Here is a 23763-nt window from a genome sequence, read left to right as displayed (position 1 = left end):
AGTAAACGATATAGTACACACAGTTTTGGTGATTTTGTGAGAAATATAGAGAATTATAAAAAGTTACAATATTTTAATTTTGACCAGCCTAAGTTCACCTACTCATATATAATTAATTAAATTGACAATAACATGTTATAGGATATCAGTTTCAACAAAGTATCTCGAAAAAGGTACCTAGAACACAAGAAAACATCAAAATTTCTTGTCCCAGGATGCTTATTTTATATTCCGGACCTTTTATCATGGAGAAAGCATATTAAGTAGTGTATATTACAACGTACGACTAAAGTTTTTACATCTATTTAAGCATACCAAGTGTCAAACTTTCTCATGCTCATTTGTTACATTTAAAATTTGCCAATTGAGATATTTGCCTTTTATGGGAGCAAAGCAAAATTAAGTACTTTGGGTAAACTCGTAGAAGCATGTAAAATACTGATAACAATTACCTCTCGAAGATTATGATTTCCAAGAAACGTTGTGTTTTATCTTAGTTTGGTCTGAACCACAAGATTTTTTTTGTAAAGTCAAAATGTTTTATTCTCTGACATTCCATATTATTAGTTAACTCAATGATAACAATAACAATAATAAGAAGTTACCAAAAAATAACAATAATAAGATAATAGTACTGCAAGTGTCATTGCTATTATAGAGATCCTGATGTTTTTAGAATGAATTCAAGTTATTTTTAACTCCTCAATTTGTCGCCTTCTTTCGGGAGCTAACATTTTTAGCCAGCCGGTTAATAAAAGTTTATAATCAGTGGTGATTATTCCCAGATTCTGCAATAACTACACATCCACTACACAGTGCATACATGCTAAAACTTGTAAAAAATAAATACTTGGATTATGCTCTGTAGCACAAATCCACCCACCCCCCCCCCCCCCCTTTTTTTTTTCCCCTTCTCGACCAAATTGTAACAATAAGGGAAATTGGTTTACATGCTGTACTGAATGTCCCATTGTCCCTCATCGAGCATTCATTTTCAACTTATAATGACTACCCTTGTCTAGACGAAGCAAAGCTATTGGAGTGCCCCCGTTCCTTCGGGATAAAATTCTGTTAACTGATGCAGAAGAAGTACCGAATCCAGAGTACTAGGACATTTTTACTCGCTATTTAGTTAAGATAGTTTATCGTAACTGAAGCTCTAACCAAGTCACAAGTTGTGGTGTACAGCAAACACGACCAGTACCAAATCTGTCCAATTTATAAGTGAATTTGCTCCAATCCTTGCCTACCAAACAGTTGCACATCTAGAATGTAAGATCCTTCGCGTGAAAAGGAAATAAGAAAAGAGCAAACATAAATACTAAAAAAGCAGCTAATGAGGACACCTAATAAGAGGTTGATGAGGACCCCCATAAAAGGATAGCGCAAAACAGGCTTCCACATGCAAAAGAATCCCTATTTACACATTCTAATAACAAGAACACAATTTTGTCGTTCTCAACACCCATATATACGTTTCCAGTAATTTCCATGAAAAGACTGAATCATAAGGATTGTTAATTAAGTATCGATATATCCTTACACGCTATGTGTACTTCTAGCAACGGACTTTTGCATCAGGACTATTCTTGGGATTTGACTGCATGATATAAGTTGAGGGCATTGATTCCCACTTTTTATAACAACACTTCACTATAATGGCCAAGTTTTTCTTTGGAACCAATTTTTTATGTTATGTTATAATATATGTTCTCTATAACAAACACTTCACTATGGCAGCAAAAAAAAATTCGGAACAAACGAGGCTGTTATAGAGAGTTTTGGCTGTATTTTGTATTACTTACACCCATCTTTGCATGGTCTTCGCGCCACAGAGCCAACTTTTGTGAATGTTTTCCGCAGGCAGTTCTGACTTCCGAGATGAGAATCTGCTCATTTGGCAATTTAATCCGTCAATTAAAAAGCTAAAGAAAACAACTACAAATAAAATTAATGTACTATTTTTGCAAGCATAAGCTAACTTCCGAATAAAATGAACTACTACAACTAAACACTTCAGCCCAATGGGTTGAACCGACCTGAACACTGGTTCAATGCCAATGACGGGAATACACGCTGTAATATACAGTTTTAGGATATGGTATTGAACACATTGTTTTCTGGCAGGCATCATACATAAACCTATAGCCAAAATGGAGGCCTATAGGGTAATCTGAATGATTAATTGCATAGCACCAATTGATAATCACTGCAGTGAGGAGTGAAGCTTTTATATGCACATACAAGAGATGACATACCTGAAGATATATTATACAAAATCAAACTGAGGCTTCTTTGAAGCAGAATTCATGCTTCGGTTCTGAATTTCAATATCAAGCAGAGCTCTTTGCCGGTTCCTAGCACTATCAATGTAGTCTTGGAGAGGGGGAAGAGAACCGCCAGTACCTTCATCTTTAGGAGTTTGACCACGAATGATCTGTGGCATCCAAACCAAGAAAGAGTAAAAGGAGGAGGATGTCAATATCCAATAAAGAGAAGCAGAACAAATCTAGTCTAAATATAAAAGTGACACCTTTGATGCCCAATGTCTCTCTGCTTGCTGACAGACATCCCTCATGTCCCGCCCAGACAATCTGAAGTTAGTAACCCAAAGAGTGATCAGCAGAACTTTCACTTATTGCTAACTAGTACTATCTATTACAACTATTCCAAGTTGAGGAAATAAAAGCAAAAGATAGTGGAAAAATACTACTCCCTCCGTTTCAATTAGATGATGTAGTTTGACTTGGCACGAAGTTTAAGGAAAAAAAAAAACTTTTGAAATATATGGTGCTAAAACCTTCGGGGGCAAAAGCTTAGTGGGGTCATGATATTTTTGTGGCTATAAAAGCTTTTCATTAAGGGTAAAGCGGGTAGAATGAAAAGTTTTAAATTGTTTCTAAATATAGAAATGTGTCATTCTTTTTGGTACGGACTAATAAGGAAAGTGTGTCATCTAAATTGAAACGGAGGAGTAAGAAACTATTAAAAACGTGAACTGGAGAACCAAATTAGCTTGAACCACGTTTTCCAACTCATCTGCTGAACTTGAGAATCCCTGCAAGTAGGCACTTTAATTCGTTGTAAGAGTGACGCGGGTTGAACATTTCTTACCCTTCCGTGGCTCTTGCAAATTCAGATAATTCAGAGTCTGTCAAATGCTTTGCATACTGTGCGGCTATTTCCTGACGAGTCTGTTGATCAGGTAGCGGGAATCTAATCATGGAATCAAATCGGCTGGAATCAACAGGAAAATGATGAATCAGAAACAGCCAAAGTTTCATGAGGTATCATTCAGATATCTAAAACCTCATTTACCTAATTAAAGCAGGATCAAGGTCTTGCTTTCTATTAGTAGCAGCCACTACCACTACTTTCTTCTCCTGCTCGAATCCATCAATCTGCACCAAGTAAATTTTTAAGAATCCACCATATGAATACTTCTAATGTCATCATATTAATAAATGTAGCAGTCAATGCACTTTCTAAATGAATACTCCCCATCATTTTATGTGGCACTCTTTTCTTACTAGTCCATTCAAAAGATAACGGCACCAATCTATATTTGGAAACAATATAATTTTAAGTTTCTTTTACCCTTAATGGCATGTTTTTAGCGCCACACAAATCTCACGGTATGTTTAAGACAACAAGTTCCAACAATCTTTATTTCTTTCTTAAACTTTGTGCCCGGTCAAACTAAGCCACATAAAATAGTGGGAGTCTAAAACTAAAATAAGCAAAATTTGTTTCAAGCTAATCCTCCAATACATCCTTTAAGAAGCTATTAGCTCAAATTTTCCTTTATTTTTTCCAACAAGTGTCTAGCAATACAGGGAGACTATGGTCCAATAATAAACCATAAAAAAGCTACGTGATGTGATTTCCTCCACAATGTGACTCAAGTTACAAAGCCCTTCTGTATTTTACAATAGAGTACTGACAATTTCCTTTCAGGGTATTATACTGTTAGAATAGTCATGTAAATAGGAGTAAATAAATAACCCTAATCTAATATATGTTAGGAGTAGGACATGTTATGTGTGCATATATATATAGGGCTCATTGTAACATATGTATATACATCAATAATATATTTTCTCCCGTGCTCTCTCACATGGTATCAGAGCTTTAGTGAGAAACATATCGCTGTGCATCATTCCAGCGACTTCCGGGAAGAAAGAACTCAGTCACCGTGCAATTTTCCGGTGACCTAAGTGACTTATTGCGTCAAAGTCACTAATTAACAGTGTTGTGCAAAATCCAACACCACCACAAGGTTCCCAAGAGAGATCCGACCAAACCCCAGAAAAAATCACCGGAAAATAGCCCTCCACGCGCCGTCACGCGCCTGTCGGAACTCTGCCGCCGGCGGCGCGTCTGTCCCACGCGCCGGCGCGTGAGGCCTCTTCCGGCCATTTTTCGGCTTCGCTTCTTCAGGACAGTTGGATCGCCCTGCAATTCCGAGCCTGTCCATATTTTTATTTTTTAATTCCGACCACTTTGAGTTTTTCCGGCGACTACACTGATTTTTCCGGCAGCTACAGTACTTTTTCGGCAAACACAGTGTTTTCTTCATCTGTCTCAGAGAATTTTCAGTTGATTCTTTTTTGTTATTTAGTGATAATCCAACCATGTCTTTGGGAGTCGATGCTTTCGGGTCTAGAAACCCGAGTTCTGGCAGTTCCGGTGTTATGATTACCTCAGAACCTTTAATGGGAGGTTCAAACTACTTAGATTGGGCTTCATCTGTCGAGTTGTGGTGTAAAGGTCAAGGAGTTCAAGATCATTTAACAAAAAAGGCTAGCGAAGGTGATGAAAAGGCCAAAACACAATGGGAGAAGGTCGATGCTCAGTTATGTAGTATCCTGTGGCGATCTATTGATTCCAAGTTGATGCCCTTGTTCCGTCCATTCCAGACATGTTATTTAGTTTGGGAAAAGGCTCGTAATCTATACACTAATGACATATCTCGTTTCTATGATGTAATATCGCGAATGACAAGCTTGAAGAAACAGCAATTAGATATGTCTACTTACTTGGGACAAGTTCAGGCAGTCATGGAAGAATTTGAGACGTTGATGCCAGTTTCTGCTAGTATTGAAAAACAACAAGAGCAACGACAGAAGATGTTTCTAGTTCTTACACTCGCTGGACTCCCTAATGACCTTGATTCAGTACGTGACCAGATTTTGGCTAGTCCAACCGTCCCCTCAGTTGATGAATTATTCTCTCGATTACTTCGCCTTGCTGCAGCACCTAGTCACCCAGTGAGCTCATCACAGACACTTGACTCATCTGTCCTCGTATCCCAATCAGTGGACAATCGGGCATCTCATACTATGGAAAATAGACGAGGAGGAGGTCGTTTTGGAAGATCTAGACCCAAGTGCTCCTATTGTCATAAACTTGGACACACTCGTGATGTATGCTATTCTTTACATGGCCGCCCAACCAAAAATGCTTATGTTGCTCAGACTGAGACTACAGGTAACCAGGGATTTTCTTTATCTGAAGGGGAGTATAATGAGTTCCTTCAGTATCGAGCAAGTAAGCAGACATCTCCACAAGTAGCTTCTGTTGCTCAGACTAATACTTCTGTTGCTGGTAATTCTTTTGCTTGTGTTTCCCAGTCTAGTCCTCCTGGACAATGGGTTGTGGACTATCCCTTCTCTGATCATATCTCTGGTTAAATCACTTTTGTCAAATATTGCGTATTCACAATCTCTTCCCACTGTTACTTTAGCCAATGGGTCTCAAACCAAAGCAAAAGGAGTTGGACAAGCGAATCCCTACCTCTGTCACTCTAGATTCCGTTCTCTATGTCCCTGGCTGTCCTTTTAATCTGCTCTGTTAGTCGTTTGACTCGTGCCCTCCATTGTGGTATTAATTTTATTGATGATTCTTTTATTATGCAGGACCGCAGTACAGGGCAGACGATTGGAACAGGACTTGAATCAGAAGGCTTTACTACCTTAACTCCCTAAAATCCTCCAAGGCATTGTCTAGTTCAGATCCTCCGGACCTAATTCACAAACGTTTAGGACATCCAAGCTATCCAAGCTTCAGAAGATGGTGCCTGGTTTGTCTAGTTTATCCACATTAGAGTCTGAGTCATGTCAGCTCGGGAAACATACCCGAGCTCCCTATCCTCGTAGTATTGAGAGTCACGTAGAGTCTATTTTTTTCTTTAGTTCACTCTGATATATGGGTCCTAGTAGAGTCAGTTCAACCTTGGGATTTCGTTATTTTGTTAGTTTTTTTATGATATTTCATTCAAGATGTACTTGGATTTTCTTAATGAAAGATCGTTCTGATTTGTTTCCTATATTCCAGAATTTTTGTGCTGAAATTAGAAATCAATTTGGTGTTTCCATTCGCACTTTTCGCAGTGATAATGCCTTAGAATATTTATCCTCTCATTTTCAGCAGTTTAGACTTCCCAAGGAATTATTTCATCAGACCTCTTGTCCTTATACCCCTCAGCAAAATGGGGTTGCAGAGAGAAAGAATAGGCACATCATTGAGACTGCTCGCACACTTCTCATTGAATCTCATGTTCCGCTGCGTTTTTGGGGCGATGCAGTTCTCACAGCTTTTTGTTATTTAGTTAATCGGATGCCGTCCTCTCCATCCAGAATCAGATACCGTATGCAGTATTGTGTCCCCAACACCCGTATACTCTGTTCCCCTCGTGTTTTTGGGAGCACTTGTTTCGTTCATAACCTAGCCCCTGGGAAAGATAAGTTAGCTCCCTCGTGCTCTCAAGTGTGTCTTCCTTGGTTATTTCGTCGTTCAGAAGGGCTATCGTTGTTACTCACTTGATCTTCGTAGGTACTTTATGTCCTCTGACGTCACATTTTTTGAGTCTAAACCTTTCTTTACCTCTTCTGACCTTTCTGACCCCCTTGATATTCTGAGGTCTTACCTATACCGACCTTTAAGGAGTCTACTATAGCACCTCCTTCACCTTCCGCCACAGAAGTCTTACCCGAGTCTCCTATAGCTCCTCCTTCACCTTCCGCTATAGAAGTCCTATCCATTCCAACCGTTGAGGAGTCTAGTGCCACAGGAACACCACTTTTGACATATCATCGTCGTCCGCGCCCAGCATCAGGTCCAGCTGATTCATGTCCTGCACCGAACCTGCTTATACTGCGGACTTGTCTCCTCTTAATCAACCGATTGCACTTCGGAAAGGTATACGGGCCACCCTTAATCCTAATCCCCATTATGTCGGTTTGAGTTATCATCGTTTGTCATCACCCTATTAGCTTTTTCTATCTTCTTTGTCCTCTGTTTCCATCCCTAAGTCTACAGGTGAAGCATTGTCTCATCCAGGATGGCGACAGGCTATGATTGACGAGTGTCTGCTTTACATACGAGTGGTACTTGGGAGCTCGTCCCTCTTCCTTCAGGTAAATCTACTGTTGTTGTCGTTGGGGTTGTTATAGGTTGGTCCGGATGGTAAGGTTGATCGTCTTAAGCTCGTCTTGTTGCCAAAGGAATACTCAGATATTTGGGCTCGATTACAGTGATACCTTCTCTCCTGTGGCTAAGATAGCATCAGTCCGCCTTTTTCTATCCATGGTCTGTTCGCCATTGGCCCCTCTATCAGCTAGACATTAAGAATGCTTTTTTACACGGTGACCTTGAGGATGAAGTTTATATGGAGCAACCACCTGGGTTTGTTGCTCAGGGGAGTCTCGTGGCCTTGTTATGTCGCTTGCGTCGTCACTTTATGGTCTAAAGCAGTCTCCTCGAGCCTGGTTTGGTAAGTTCAGCACAGTTATTCGAGAATTTGGCATGATTCAGAGTGAGCTGATCACTCTGTATTCTATCGGCATTCTGCCTCGAGTCTCTGTATTTATCTGGTGGTCTATGTTGACGACATTGTTATTACGGCAATGACCAGGATGGTATTACTAAATTGAAGCAACATCTCTTGCAACACTTTCAGACTAAGGATCTGGCAAACTAAAGTATTTTCTGGGTATTGAGGTCGCTCAGTCTAGCTCAGTGTGTTGTGATCTCACAACGAAAGTATGCTTAGATATTCTTGAAGAGACAGGAATGACAGGTTGTAAGACCGGTTGACACTCCGATGGATCCGAATTCTAAACTTATGCCAGGACAGGGGAACCTCTTAGCGATCCTGCAAGATATAGACGGTTGGTTGGTAAATAAATTCTTACAGTGACAAGACCTGACATTTCCTTTTCTGTGAGTGTTGTGAGTCAGTTTATGGTTTCTCCGTGTGATAGTCATTGGATGCAGTTTTTCGCATTCTTCGGTATAAAATCAGCTCCAGGCAAAGGTTTATGTTTCGAGGGTCGAGGCCATGAGCAGATCGTTGGATACTCAGATGCTGATTGGCAGGATCACTCTGATAGACGTTCTACGTCTGGATATTGTGTCTTGGTAGGAGGAAATTTGGTGTCCTGGAAGAGCAAGAAACAGAATGTGGTTGCTCGGTCTAGTGCAGAAGCAGAATATCGAGCAATGGCTATGGCGACATGTGAGCTAATTTGGATCAAACAGTTGCTCAAGGAGTTGAAATTTGGTGAGATTAGTCAGATGGGACTTGTGTGTGATAATCAAGCTGCTCTTCATATTGCGTCAAATCCAGTGTTCCATGAGAGAACTAAACACATTGAGATTGACTGTCACTTTGTTAGAGAAAAGATACTCTCGGGAGATATTGCTACAAAGTTTGTGAAGTCGAATGATCAGCTTGCAGATATTTTCACCAAGTCCCTCACTGGTCCTCGTATTAACTACATATGTAACAAGCTTGGTACATATGATTTATATGCACCAGCTTGAGGGGGAGTGTTAGAATAGTCATGTAAATAGGAGTAAATAAATAACCCTAATCCAATATATGTTAGGAGTAGGACATGTTATGTGTGTATATATATAGGGCTCATTGTAACATATGTATATACATCAATAATATATTTTCTCCCGTGCTCTCTCACATATACAATATTAACAATTTCCCCGAGGGGTACTAACTATGTCTGAACATTGCAACTCTTTCATATATCACATGCACATGTACTAATGCTAGTGATTAAGCATATTTAGGATTTCCAACAATACCTGCCGTAATAGCACTGACAAAAGTCTGCGTGTTGCTTCATGTGTTTCGCCATCACGAGCAGTAGCAAAAGAATCAACCTGCCATATGTGCAGTTCAAAAAAATGATACAAGGATATTGGATTTGTTGGAGGACAATTTTGAACAGTAACAACAACAACCCAGTAAAATCCCACTAGTGGGGCATTTTTTTTGAACAATAAATAGAGAGAATTATGTTTCTAGTCTCAGGGATTACCTCATCAAGGAACACTATAGCACCATTTGGGAGATCATTTGCAAGTGAGAACACCTTCCCTAACAGGCGTTCACTTTCACCATAATACTTTGACATAATAATTTCCAATGGCACATATAACAACGGCACACCCTGCAATGTCAGAAGAGAAGCTCATCAAACCAACAAAAATATTGTAAAGCCGCACAACTATTGTTGCTGCACAGGGCAAGGTGGAAAAGTAATACCTAGAATAGATTAACATGAAAACTCCAAAACACCCATGAACCCTGCCTAACTCGCCACGCTGTCTCTACGATTATAAGTTTCCTGCTTTTTAGGTATGGGGCTTGTTAGATAGTTATGTGTAAATAGTCCTATTCCTACATGTAGGAATAGAATGTCCTAGTTCCATATGTAGTATGAGTAGAATATGTATCACATAGAGGGCTCATAGTATCATTGTTAAAAAAATAGATTTATTTCCCGTGCACTCTCACATGGTATCAAAGCTTCAGTGAGAAAATTATCGATGTGCATCATTCCAGCGACATCCGAGAAGAAAGATCTCATTGCCGTGCAATTTTTCGGCAACTTCGTCTTGTTCCAGGGTTCATCACTGCTACAGGGATACTGTGCATATACCAGTACCACCATCAGATCTGAAACCCTTGTGCGACCAAACCCCAGAAATTCTAGTCCCATCTGAACAGAAAAGTGAGTCACCGTGCATCTTTCCGGTTGACGACTCAAGATTGATTTGCGCTATCTCTTCATCAGTAAGTGTTGTACGAAAACCAACACTACATCTTGTTCGGAAAAGTCAGGCGACAAAACCCCAGTCAATCGATCCGACAAAACATCTTGTTCATAACAAGCTCGGTACATATGATTTGTATGCACCGGCTTGAGGGGGGGTGCTAGATAGTTGTGTGTAAATAGTCATATTCCTATATGTAGTAGGAGTAGATTATGTCCTAGTCCCATAAGTAGTAGGAGTAGAATATGTATTATATATAGAGGCTCATTTTTTTTTTTGATGACCGAGAAATCTATCTGGGGCCGATCCTTTGGACCAACCGCAGCCTTCGAAACTCGATGGATAATGGGCCCGCCCCTCTACCCTTCTCCACTTAAATACCAAGCTTTGCTTTGCATGATGTGGGGGCTTGAACCTGTGACCTAAGACAAAAATCCACCACCCTTTGCCACTTGAGCTAGGCCCTGGGAGCTATATATAGAGACTCATTGTATCATTGTTAAAAATAAATTATTTTCCTGTGCACTCTCATAGAGGTATGGATCTCTAATTGTTGAAGCATGTAAAAAGATAATCACGATACCGGACCAAGTACACATGGGGACATTTGCACTACTGAAGTTTCACCTAGATAGGCAATGTCATGTTCAAGATTGAGGGAAGCAAGCGAACTCAAAAACTATTTTCCTGAAGGAAACAACAACAACAACCCAGTAAAATCCTACTAGTGGGGTCTGGGGAGGGTAGAGTGTACGCAGACCTTACCCCTACCCCAGAAGGGTAGAGAGATTGTTACCGGAAGACCCTCGGCTCAAGAAAACGAAAAGAGACAATAGATCCGTAACAACAACAGAAACCAAATTTTTTTTCCTGAAAGTAACAGTAATATTAATTAAGCCTTATCAAGTACATAAATCACATAAAAATACTTTTTTTATAAGGTAAATCGCATAAAAATACTAGTACAACTTCCTACATACTGGCGGGTACAGCACGTGCTATTACCCCCGTGACCTTGCTGACTAATAGTCTCACCCAAATTTTCCCTACAACATCTGTATAGATCCAACTCTTAGATTCATCCTGGTTGCACTCTATAAGAATCCTGCAACCACCGACATAAATCGAGCGTATGAATCATTTTATTACTTGGTTAGACATATTCCTTATACATGTGGTTCAGACACTTGCTTTTAAAGTGAAATGCAAATGGAACTAAATTTCTTTTATGGTTTTATTTTTTGGGATAAATGGATATAGATGATTTTTGTGATGCAGCGGCAGAGAAAAGCCTGCTAAGATGCAAAAAACTGAATTTAAGTTTCAGGAAAGTGATATCTACAGGGACTAGTATATCTCCAGTCATAGAAGCAATTTTTGTTTACATCTATTCAACGACTGAAATGCATAAGCTGGCATTTTCCTTCCACTTCTTTTGTTTAAACAGTGTCAGGTTTAGCAGATGGTCAGCACACAGGCTAGTGTTCCTACAGCTTCCTCTCATTTGGCGAGCCCACCTTCGTACTCATGGGACCATTTTATTTCAGTTGTATATTTTTGTATAGCACGGGCAAGCCCCGTAACTTTATTATTTCATTCGTAGAGTCATAGAGGCTCCATAGAGGATTTGTATTATTTTGGAGTAATTGGTACTCATATGGCATTGCGGATCACATTTCTACTTATGTCTAGTTTATGCCTTTGAAGAACTTTTATTGTTAATGAAGCTTATCTCATTTCTCAAATCAAATATTGTAATTAATTAACTACGAGTTGGGGTATGTATTACGCTACAATGGTTCGCTCGGTGCAAGTTGGCAGGCACTGGGTGCCGGCCACGCTGCAGTCCATTTTGGGGCGTGTCAAGGTTTGTGTTTACCAATTTACACTATCTATATTCTGAACTTGGTTCATTGGATGGGTTTATTATGGCAGACAAATTATTTAAGATTAGGACAGAAATCAGTAATTTCTTGCGAATCAAGGGTTCTTCTTCGATATAACAGCTGATCTTCAGCAAGAAAAATAATAAAAGACCAGTATGCATAATATAAGAGAGACAATGTGTTATACATTGAAAAACCCACATCTACGGGTGATGGCGAACAACAACAGCACAAACCAACAAAATGGTAGATGAACGCTATAAAAGAGTTAACTGGCGTACCGCTTGATTAGCTATAACACGTGCACAGGATGTCTTTCCAGTACCTGAAAGAAGTACATAGATGAACAAGCATTATTAACTCCATAGCAGAGGTGGATATTGCAGGACTAAACCACCCTTCAGACCCCCAAAATTAATTAATGTTCAGTTTTTTGTTTTGCATAAGGGTCCAAGCAAGTCTTAAATAAAACAGTCAAGATTTTGGAGGGCTCAACATCCAACCACTGGATGGAAGTAGGACTCCCAGGCGCCATAGTGGTCACATTTGAAAGACTCAGCTTCACAAGACGCTGTCCCGGCTGCATCGCCCGAAAGTGAGCGTCAAGGCGCCTGAAGGTCTTCGCCACAAGCAGACATCTTTTCAAGTTACTTTTGGCTTGTGCCAGAGGCCGATCCAGGATTTGAACTCTATGATTCAACCTTTAAGATTTTTTGAATTGAACTCATTATACTTTTAAAGGTATGGCTTCATATCTACTATTTGTTATAATTTTAGTAAATTTTTACACATAAATTTATGCTCCGCATCGAAAGTTATGGATTCAGTTGAACCCGTCATCTTAATGCTACATATGCCCCTGGCTGGTTCAATACATTGATTTTCAGATACTTAGGGACTTTTTTTGGAACTTTGGAGATAGAAGCTTCAGACACCACTCATTGTTGAGAGACATAAGGGAGAAAGAAGAGGCCAAAAAAAAGAGATCCAAGATCTGAAATTTCTATCATATCTTCTCAACTTTTTTGCTTTCCCTTATCACGTCTATTCTTGAACCATCCCCTAACGTTTGTAACTCCATAATGGAGAACACACTTTTTACTAGGGAATAATGAATCCTTTTGTTCAGATCTGAGGTTTTATCATTAGACCTTCATTTGTGCTTGCATTAAGCGGTAGATCCATGCTTGTTTGACTTGTTTTGAGCACTAGATAACGATAGCTGGTGAGGGCCCTTAGCCATCTAATATTACATTATTTTGTCTTCTACACTTGATCGTGGAATAAATCCTAATTCAAGATGGATACAAGTGTATAACCTTGTCCGATACCAATAAAGCAAAAGTATTTAAAATGGTTATTTTAGACCTTAACTGAGGAAGAAGCCGTTTGTGCTAGATCTACTAAAATAGAGGACATTGTAGTATATTTGGAATCCTACCATTTGATATAAGTTAATACGATTCTTAGGCCTCATTTGTTTGCACTTAATAGAGGTATGAATCTTAATCATTCAGATCTCAAACATTAAGTGCGTTTGTTTTTAAAGTCTGAATCTTAATTATTCAGATCTTAATCATCAAGTATGTTTGTTTTTTTTACTTCACAACCACTTAATGGGTCTGAATAGGTCTGTATGATTAAGATCTATAACAGATACTTAATTTCATTAAGATGCTATCACATATTCATTATTAATTGCCGCCACCGCCTACCATTATCAACTACCACCATGTCACCACCACCACCATACTCAACTACCACTACCACTACCACCGCCACCGCCACCACCACGCCACCACCATCCTCAATCATAGCCGCCACCATTATCGACCATCACCATCCACCATACCCACCACTCCGACCACCATCATTCTCACCCACAATCAACACTCATCCACCTCAACTACTACAACTAACCACTCCATCACCATCAACAACCACAATCGGCACTGCCCATCATTATAACCTACCACCACCCACACCCTCCACCTGCCTAGGTCACAACTGCTACCACCACCCGCCATTATTAACTATCACCATCCACCACCACCATCCTCAATCATAATCGCCACCATTACCAATCACTACTAGCTACTAGCATGAACCACCATCATCAACCAAAAATACCACCAACCACCGCCTCTAGTCGGCATTCACCCGTTAGCCATCACTGCCAACAACTATCATATTTTAAAAAACTATATATTTTATTGATATAATATTAGATTAGTTAGTATTTCATTTTAATTTTATGTTTATTAATTTTTAAATAAAAATAAATTTTATACATTCAGATGTTAAAAATCAAACAGTCTTAATTATTTAGTATTCAGATCTTAATACACATCTTAATATATTCAGATGTGTATTCAGATTCAGATGTCTTAATCTTAATACACATCTTGATATTCAGATGTGTATTCAGATTTAGACGTCTTAATCTTAAAAAAAACAAATGAGGCCTTAATGCATCCTCTTTGATGAACGATTTAATCTAAATACATAACTTAACAGAAAGGAATATGTTTGCTGAGCTTATAATAGTTTATAGCAATTGAGAGAACCAATTATATTTTGTTGAGCTAAAAAGTGAAGAATATGCATATGAATCTTTGATCTGCCATTAGAGTGAAGTTGATTTGCCCATCTCATTCATCGCTGTTAAAGCCTTAATCCTAGCCCTTCTTCATGTGTCCATAAGTTAACTTGTTCAGTAGTTATTTGCAGATTCACATATACACCTACGATTAACGAACTTCCGGACAATTTTAAAGGCAAGGTGAGTTTGTAAAGCATATATAACTAATCCTTGTGGGACCAACATCTTACTCTAAACTATATTCCCTGGACCCTACGTGAATGCGGGATGCTTTGTACAATGGGCTGTCCTTTTTAACTTGTACAGTTGCTGGTGTAATTAGCTCATGCCGACTTGGCAAATTCAAACCCCCTCCACAAGAAAGCTAATAAAACAAAAGGGAAAAATAAACAAAGAAAAAACATGCACACTAGAAAAGAAAGCTAGTAGAAGGTTATCTTCCCACAAGCACACTAGAATAGATTTGCAAGAAATAAAAGCAGCCAAACTCAAGTTAGGTCATTCCATGTCCATCCACCATTGAATTAAACAAAGAAAAATTAAACAGCGCTAGTAGGTAAATCTATTGTTAGCATGTCAGCAGCATCAAGATAAATATAAAATTTGAGCATCATAATTACAACAGGCTGATAACATAAATACACATATAATTGCAAGAGCATCAGAGAAATATATTTTGAATGAGGCTCAGCACTGAATAGATATATGCATTCAACATTCAGGCATAGGGGTCAAACCTGGTGGACCTTCAAATAAGACTGCTCGGGGCCTGTTCGTCTCAAATTTGCGCCGGGTCCCACGAGCAATATCATCATATACTTCAGGACTTTGCAAAGCTAGCAATATTGTATCTTCAATTTCCCTACAAATTAGAAAATCAACAAAAGGTGACACTTCAAGACAATGTAGAAACTATTCTTGACAACAGGTACATTCACCAGTAAACTTGTACTATGCTCGACGAGACGTAGATTCACCAGTAAACTTGTACTATTCTTGGCACATGCACATTCACCTATAAAGTATATACTAGCATTGAAGTCAATGTCACTTAGACGCTTGCATGATTTCAAATATACTATTATTCTTTTGAGAATATTTCACATATGCTACTGTTGAAACAGCTACATTCAACTCTACAATTTTGTCATGAATTAATCGCCTAATCAATCCAACCTAAGTATGCATGTCTAGTACCGCAAATGGTAGGGTATGGTTTTATTAGATAGCAATTGATTTAGGCAACAAATATCTAGATTAGAAGAAGGATTTGTCGCACTAGATTTAGAAACACATATTTTGTCAAAAATACTTACAACCTAAAGAAAGAAAAGGTAAGCTTGGTAATTTTCACGGTACTAGTATTTTTATATCATGGACTTGGAAGATCACATGCACCTATTGTCCATATGAAGATCCATCTAAAGCTTGATAAAGGGCCATGCCATTACTAAATTTTAAGTTTTTGCAGACATTCTAGCCTGTCATTAATGTTCTCAAATGATCAAATAATTGTGTGAATTCTCGTTTGTTATTTTAGATCATGTTTGCTATTATCAAAGGGATGATTAGGGCAAGGAAGGGGAAATTAAGTGGCCATTTGGACAACCTTTTGGCGAAGTTGCGAAAGTGGAAAAACAGTTGGTGCAGAAAGAAAACGTATTGAATAGCCATAGTTTTATTGAAGATTTCTGAGTATTTGTGGGTGGAAGAAGACCTTTTCTTAAAAAACACCCTAAAACCACTTCATCTTACAAATTGTTTTTCAAAAACTTCTTGAAAAAGCTATAACAAACACATTGTTGGAAAAACTTTTTGCAAGATTTCTAAAAGAATTTCAAGATAAATGCCACCTAAATGGTCTTCCCTTATCAAACAAGGGAAATAACCGATATTTCTCTTTTACTTACCTTCCTCCCATCCTTCACCTCCATTGTCTAGATAATCCATATTGTCTACCTTTCAGGGAAAAGAAAGACTAAAACAAACACCAATTTTCTATCTCCAGTTTAACAGTTTGCTACTTCGGAACAAGATATATACTTCACCTTGAACCACAGTTGCAGAACCAAAATGCACCAATGTGATGATTCAAATCAGAGTCACTTACCGTTTCTGCTGACTATATCCAGCAATATTCTCCCAGGCAATATCAACTTTTGGATTAACACTATCGGACGCATTAATACCAAAGATTTTTACTCCCATAGACTCTAGACTAGCAACTGTTTTATCTGCAGAAGGAACTCGACCAGCATCTCCTCTTGCTCTCAAGTCCACTGTTTTTTGTTGTCCTGCTAGTTGTAGTAAAGATACCAAAGCGTCAAGTTCCTCATCAGTAAAGCTCCCAGGCTTCATAAACTCAATTTCCTGCTCATAATTGCAGAAACGCTCATTATTATCAAGCCAGGTAGGTGTAATTTGCAAGCAAGAGGAAGCACAGTAATGCAAGAGATTCCAACAAATGTGGTTCAAAAGGTAAGGAGATGTACAGCTTTGTCGGCGCTAATGAGTGGACGAAACATGAGAATGCATAATTCTCCCTCATAAGGATTTGTATCTTTTCCTCCTGCCTGCTCCGCTGCAGTTTCATTTTTCTTCTGAGGACGGCTAAGTGCCAGTTGCCAGGCAACCCCACTGCGACGGACAGAAAAAAACCTTAAGGAAACTAGGGGCATTCACTCGATGAAGCAAATAAGACAGGCTATGAATATTAAAATGCAATTAAATTTTCCAAATGACATGAACTGTAATAATGGAGCAATATGATCAGACATCCTTAAAGCAGAGATTAAACTAACCTGTCCCATGCCCGTAACATCATATTTGATGCTGCACTAGGATCTTCAAGTTTTACTCCAAGTCGTGAAACAAGATTTGCAATTAGTAGCGGAATTTCACAGGTTGGAGGAACTTGGAACTTGATAGTCACCTGCAAATTTGCATGAATTCGGCTAGGATGAAAATTTAGCCATAGTCTGCAATGAATTTATTCCTTTCGGAAAGTAAAGTTAAAGCTGTTCAAGAATGTGCCATACGGCTCAAGCAAACAAAACTTTGAGAGTCTACTGTCTAGAAGGAAAGCAAGAAAATAACCTTTTGACCCTTTACAGCAACAGTAAAACGAGGAAAAGAACCATACTGCACTCCTTTGCTCTTGAGCAGGTTTTCTAATCTACGTCTCTCCTTTTTTGCTGTTTCTTCAAGGGGATTGTGGCTTGGAGTTGGAAGAGAATCAGAAGGCGGAACTTTGGGACCAACCTATAGAACAGCAAGTTAACTCAGTACTGGTTCTCAAAATTTGATCATTTTCTCAACTAAGAACAGCAAAGATCTTATAAGTGACTAGCTCATTTACTGCATTCAAATGTATTATCATTTGTACCTATGTAGGCCTCCATGATATTAATGATGTGTGCTTAATTATTCATGATTACAGAGTGACACGCCATGGCAACATAAACACCTATGGACAAAAATCAACATCAATAATGCATACTGACCTCATTAGAATCGGCATAAGCTACATCCAGGCCTCCAACTCCAAGTAGTCCAGCTAAAATGGCAGGAATAGCAGTTGAAGGCAATGACCTTGAATAAAATGTACGTCTATGACACCCAAAAGTTCCTGTAAACACTAATTCTAGTATAAAATCTGAAAATTTCAGTAGCTCTTTAGAAATTACCCAAACTCTCACTATTTTCTGTTTCTTCCTGAATAAAGAAATGAGAACAGTAAATTCTGATCACTCAACAAAGAGAATAGAGTAGATTGATGTGCATATAAACAAGTAAATATCCTCTGCAGCACATATAAGAGCAGATAAATATTCCCAAGCAATAGTATGCAGACCTAAGATGTAGGCCAAGTGGCTACTAGAAAGCTTCGGGTATATGAATCATCCATATCCATACCACTCTAATTGGGTTCACTTCATTGCAATACTCAATAATGTATTTTCCAAGACAGATTAAGGATTCTCTAAGCTTCACACTTATCCTTACATACGAATACCTAACCAAATAAAGAGACTCCTGACAAATGTCAAACATAATAAACTGTATCAACGATGAGTCTTTCTAGAGAGTAGAGGCTTTCTATTGAACGAAAAAGGCAGCTGCTCAATTTCTATACAATGATATTATCAGAGGTTAATAAAGATGTGACCTTTTGTAATCATAAACAAGAAATGCACTTTTGAGAAGATTTTGGATTTTTTTCCAATTAAGAAACGTTGCGTTCTAACTTTTGAAATCATGGAAAATCATAAAGAAGACGAATTTTAACACTATTACATGGTCCCACGGATACAGCCGATATAGGAATTGTTAAGGAAATAGTCAATATATTTGGTGATTAACCAATCATCTTTACATGCCCATGTTCTTTGCTTTTGGAATGAAGTACAATGAGAAAAACTGCCACAGAAAAATAAGAAATAAGGAAGTAAGTAGAATCACATTTGAAATACTCCATCTCTAACACCTTAGTTCTAGGGTTTAGAGTTCAGAGATTAAAATTCAACAGCAGTCTTAGCGTCAGTACCAGAGCTATCAAAAACTACCAAACCCTAATTAAATAATACGGGTATACATGAACTTGGAATAAGTAAATGGTCAAATCTTATTATCATGAAATCTATTAAAAAAAATCAGGAACTTGGGCAATTGAGACAATGGGCATAATTGTAAAGGAGTCCCAAATGCATGATCACATGTATGCTCACCGAGACTGGGCTAAGTTACAGCAATCCGGTAACGGCTTAGCTAACACTAGTACTAGAAATTAAGCCAATTGAAAAAAGTAGATAAACAACGCCTCCATATGAACGATACGCTAGCATTAAGTATCAATACCAAGGGGGAAAAACACAAGGGACGCAGAGAGAAAGCATAGAGCATACCATTGTGCGGAGGGAGTTGAAGGATAGGAGAAGGAGAAGCTAGGGCTCTGTAATGAGAATGAAGAGCTCTCGCGAGACGCCTTATTGACGCCATAATCGAAGGGGGTAATTCAATCTGCGATCGACTTCAGGTCGCAAAATACAGTCTAAAGTAGAATTTCGTTAGGATGGATGGAATAATGGATGTTATATAAAGCACTGACGTGGGCCATAAGAGACAAAATGTTATGGTATAACAATCTAGGAAGAGAATTAGCATAAAAAGTCCTAGTTTTTTATATTGGCACCCTATCTATATCTATATATCTATATAATATAATACAATATAATATAATATAATAATAATCTATCTATCTATCTATATCTCTATCTATCTATCTATCTATATCTATCTATCTATATCTATATTTATATTTTATATTAAAAGCACGAAGGCCCTTAGCGAAATATCGTTCGCCTTTTTTATCCTCAAAAAATTAATTTCACGTTGGATATAATTATAATTTAAATTACTTTCTCTAATATTTAGTGTATTTAAATCACCTAAAATTTTGGGCATTAAAATATTTCCTTATTGAAATAAGTAAGAAAGTCCTAATTTTTAGCCGTCACCATAACATGTTAAGTAAATAAGGAAACGTGCTCATGGGTTACGTGTTGAAAATTTTCTATAACTTACTTTTGTTGATTTAATAGTTATTTAATTATTATTTGAATGTTTAAGAGCTTAAAATTAATTAAAATTTTTCTTATTAATTTATTTTCCTATTTGAGCCATGTAGAAAGTTATAATATTTAGAGATTATTAAAATATCACTTCGTATAGGTCTTGCACATAAATTATATATAAATAATTAAAAAATAGATAAAAGAAGAATAAAAAGATTTAAGAAAGAAGATGTACGGGTTCTTGGATATAACATAGATAGTTTCACTTTAAAAAAATATATAAGACTACTACACCAATAATCTTATTCAATATTATACTTTTAACTTTCAAAAGTTTTAAATGCACAAATTAACAAGATAATTTATGAGATTCCTTAATTATTAATCCATGATATATTTAGCTAAATATGAGCGGGTTTATCAGCTAGCTTTCTATTGCAGATTCTCTTACTAGCTTGCTTTATTTTTTCTTTTTAATGTCTTTTTTGGTTTATTATTGCACTTTGATTTTGTGTTATTTAAAGATCTTAGATTCTTAGTTGTCTGCTTATATGTTGTAAGTTGTATCCTTCAATATTATTTACATTTCCAAGGTTCTTGCCTGCGAAACTGAAATTATGAAATTACAAACTTGGAATGAATCTTAAGTTGAATTATTGATGATTGAGGATTTCTGATATAGTTTCTTTAATTATTGAGTTAGTTATACACAACCAATATTCATGATCATCTTTAGGAACTTACACTTTTATTTTATAAACTCAAAACTATTTTTTCAAAATAAATTTTTACTCATTAAGACAGGATTCACGCGCATCGCGCGTACCCTAAGACTAGTTATTATAAAAGCATGAATAGTTTACGCTAAATATTGAACGACAAAAATATCCCAAAATTTTGATAGACTTTTTTACCATCTAATAGTTAAAACATACTTTTAAAAAAGCTAATTGGCTTTTGGATAAAATTGTCACACCAAAAATCTCATTCTAATACGAATTCGCATAGAATTCTTATACGAATTGAGTGCCCTACTCATTAATGAAGTTCTAAAGTTATACCAATTACCAATCCCACATATATAAGAATACCTTTATTACCAATATATATAAAAGGGTTATAACGTGCCTATTGCCATATATATTTTCAGATCGCGTAAAGCCGATAGATACATCGTTAGCTTCATATTTGATTGCATACCTATTATCATATATTTACAGTAATTTATTGCATGCTATAAGCATATCAACAGCTTCTTCTCTTGATTTCCGGAGCATCTCAATAACGTCTTTTTATTTGCCAACTAAAGATAATTTTCCAAACATGGTTTGCTTTTCTTTTTTTTTAATTCTTTTATTTCTTAATGCATGCTAAAAATTTTTAGTCATGTTTGTTTTGGCTTTACTTTTTAGTGAATTTATTTTTTAATGATATACTTGATTAGTAATTATTTATGGTAAAGGAAATAATTCCGTATACATATCTTTTGTAATAAGCTACATGGTTGCACAATGGAGGTAGAAGAAGTAGTTCATGAGGATTTATTATGTCACCTTATATCTTGCATACATAAAAGATGATTTTTATATTTTTTCTTAATTATGATTAATAATATATTTTCCTATATCATGGTGCATATTAGGGCTTAACATAACAATTGGGACTTTATATCAACTAAGATATTTTTTTTTCTTTTTTCTATTAGATTTTAGTAAATCACGCCGCCACAAACGTTATTGGACGATCCTAGATGGCCTACTTTTGCTAGGACAATGCTACGTGAATATTGATTTTGATTATTGAGATGAGTTTGTTTAATACAAGCACGAAGTAACTTGAAAATAGAAAGCCTTCGAAGATTGAGAGCTTTTATCAATTTCTAGTTGTCTATTTATCTATATCTATTGGAAGATTTTTCAAAATATATCTTCTCATGCAAACAGCTATAGGTTACACTCAATTTCTGGTTATTACAGAATAGCAAATGCAACACAAATGAACATACACCACAAGCATCATTTAAAAAGATATATTAGATATGATACAACCTTCGATGAATGTTTCAATGCGATAAGAATAAGTACAATTCAACTCAATTAAATCGATCATCTCTGTAGGTTCACATGATATCTAATTATTTTGACTTCAAGTTAATGTAGTAATATTGTTATTTAACATTTAAAAGATTGTTGCATTTTATCAATGTTATTTACTTTACAACAATTCTTTTCTCTTGTATCATAAAAACAAGTGACTGAACACGAAGGCCCTTAACAAAATGTTGCTTGCCTTTTTTACCTTTCAAAAATTAATTTCGCACTAGATAAAATAGTCATTTAATTATTATAAATAGGTAATTAATTACTTTCCTAATATTTATGACTACTTTCTATTATTTTTAGGTTCCCTAATATGTATGACTACTTTTTATTCACTTTTACGTTTAGAGTTCATTTTTTCCTCTCATAAAAAATACTTAGTAGTTTGTAATTTTAAATTATTGAATTGTTTTGTTTGGACAATTTATTGTATTTTCATACAAACACCAAAAGGAATGGCTAGCAAATAATCGTAAGAAGATTTATTATACATAAATCATAATTATAAAATTGAGCTAAACACTTAAATATAACCAAATATGTAAAATTTGGAGCTAATATTAAGAATTTGAATTAATAAAAATATTTCCTTATTATTTCACCATGTAAGTATAACTAAAGTTCTGATTATCAAGTTTTTTCTTATTTGAAATATGTAGGACCACCTAATATTTAATACTGTAAATATTGTTTCTTTATTTCAGCTATATAACATTATTATAATTCCTTTATTTCAATTATGTAACATTATTATAATTCCTTCAAAGCAAATACGCTCTTCCTTGCCAAAAATCATTAAAACATTCTTCTAAAATTGCCTTCACACACAAGTCACAATTGAATCATACAATTCTCTATAGCAGTTAAACAACGTAGATAACCAGTAAATATCAATTTTTGATTTTATGACAAAGCAACAAATTGTACTAGCGCACAAGAGATTGTTATCGGTTTAACTAATTAATAAAAATAGCATTCATCATTTTTTGATATTTATACTTTTCATCTTATTTTATAACTCAACTATGTTTCAGTATAGTATTTGGATGATTTTTTAAAACTATTATATTTATTAGTATGGAAAACAAGCGCAACACGCGTACTATATGACTAGTACCCTAAAAAAATTAAAAGTTCAAGTACACAATCTTTAATATTCTTATTAGATTATATCATTTCGAAATTTTGTATATATTTGAATTGATATAAAAAATATTAGTCTCACGTGTCACTATCGATTCACACAAAATAAAAGGTATATAATAATAAAATAATTACAAACATCATAGTAAAAAGATATAAAAATTAAAACTTTATCTTGAAAATAAAATATAAGAAAACTTTAATTTCTTATTCCATATAATGTTATAAAATATATTAAAGATATTGATACATTTTACGCAAAAATAAAGTAACATTTTTTTGAATGAGTAAAAAAGTATTAACTATGTAATTATTTCAGTCATAAATAATAGATAATATACTAACTTAAGAAATAAAAGAAAGTAAGTAAATAATAATCA

The 23763-nt window shown here is 36.3% G+C and overlaps 1 protein-coding gene across 4 annotated transcripts; it reads right to left on the bottom strand.

Annotated features, from left to right (window-relative positions):
• Positions 893-19650, bottom strand: LOC109223875 (proteasome-associated ATPase). 4 transcript variants are annotated; one of them, XR_002067670.1, is made up of 16 exons: positions 19473-19649; positions 18072-18211; positions 17665-17829; positions 17370-17500; positions 17061-17205; positions 16679-16938; positions 15306-15430; positions 12248-12291; positions 9342-9473; positions 9106-9183; positions 3319-3401; positions 3115-3237; positions 2534-2594; positions 2259-2437; positions 1806-1889; positions 893-1246 (listed from the first exon to the last, which is right to left on the bottom strand). XR_002067670.1 is itself a non-coding variant. In XM_019388343.1 (15 exons), the coding sequence occupies exons 1-14, from the start codon at positions 19564-19566 to the stop codon at positions 2270-2272; spliced, it is 1749 nt and encodes a 582-aa protein (XP_019243888.1). In that variant the 5' UTR covers positions 19567-19649; the 3' UTR covers positions 1362-1889; positions 2259-2269. The 4 variants fall into 4 exon arrangements, 3 of the variants coding, with proteins under 3 accessions (XP_019243888.1, XP_019243889.1, XP_019243890.1); XM_019388343.1 differs by lacking the exon at positions 893-1246 and having other exon boundaries at positions 1362-1889; XM_019388344.1 differs by lacking the exon at positions 893-1246 and having other exon boundaries at positions 1362-1889; positions 18072-18196.

Source organism: Nicotiana attenuata, chromosome 3, assembly GCF_001879085.1.
Source record: "Nicotiana attenuata strain UT chromosome 3, NIATTr2, whole genome shotgun sequence".
NCBI classification, from domain to species: domain Eukaryota; kingdom Viridiplantae; phylum Streptophyta; class Magnoliopsida; order Solanales; family Solanaceae; genus Nicotiana; species Nicotiana attenuata.
This window is presented reverse-complemented; position numbering and strand designations above follow the sequence as displayed.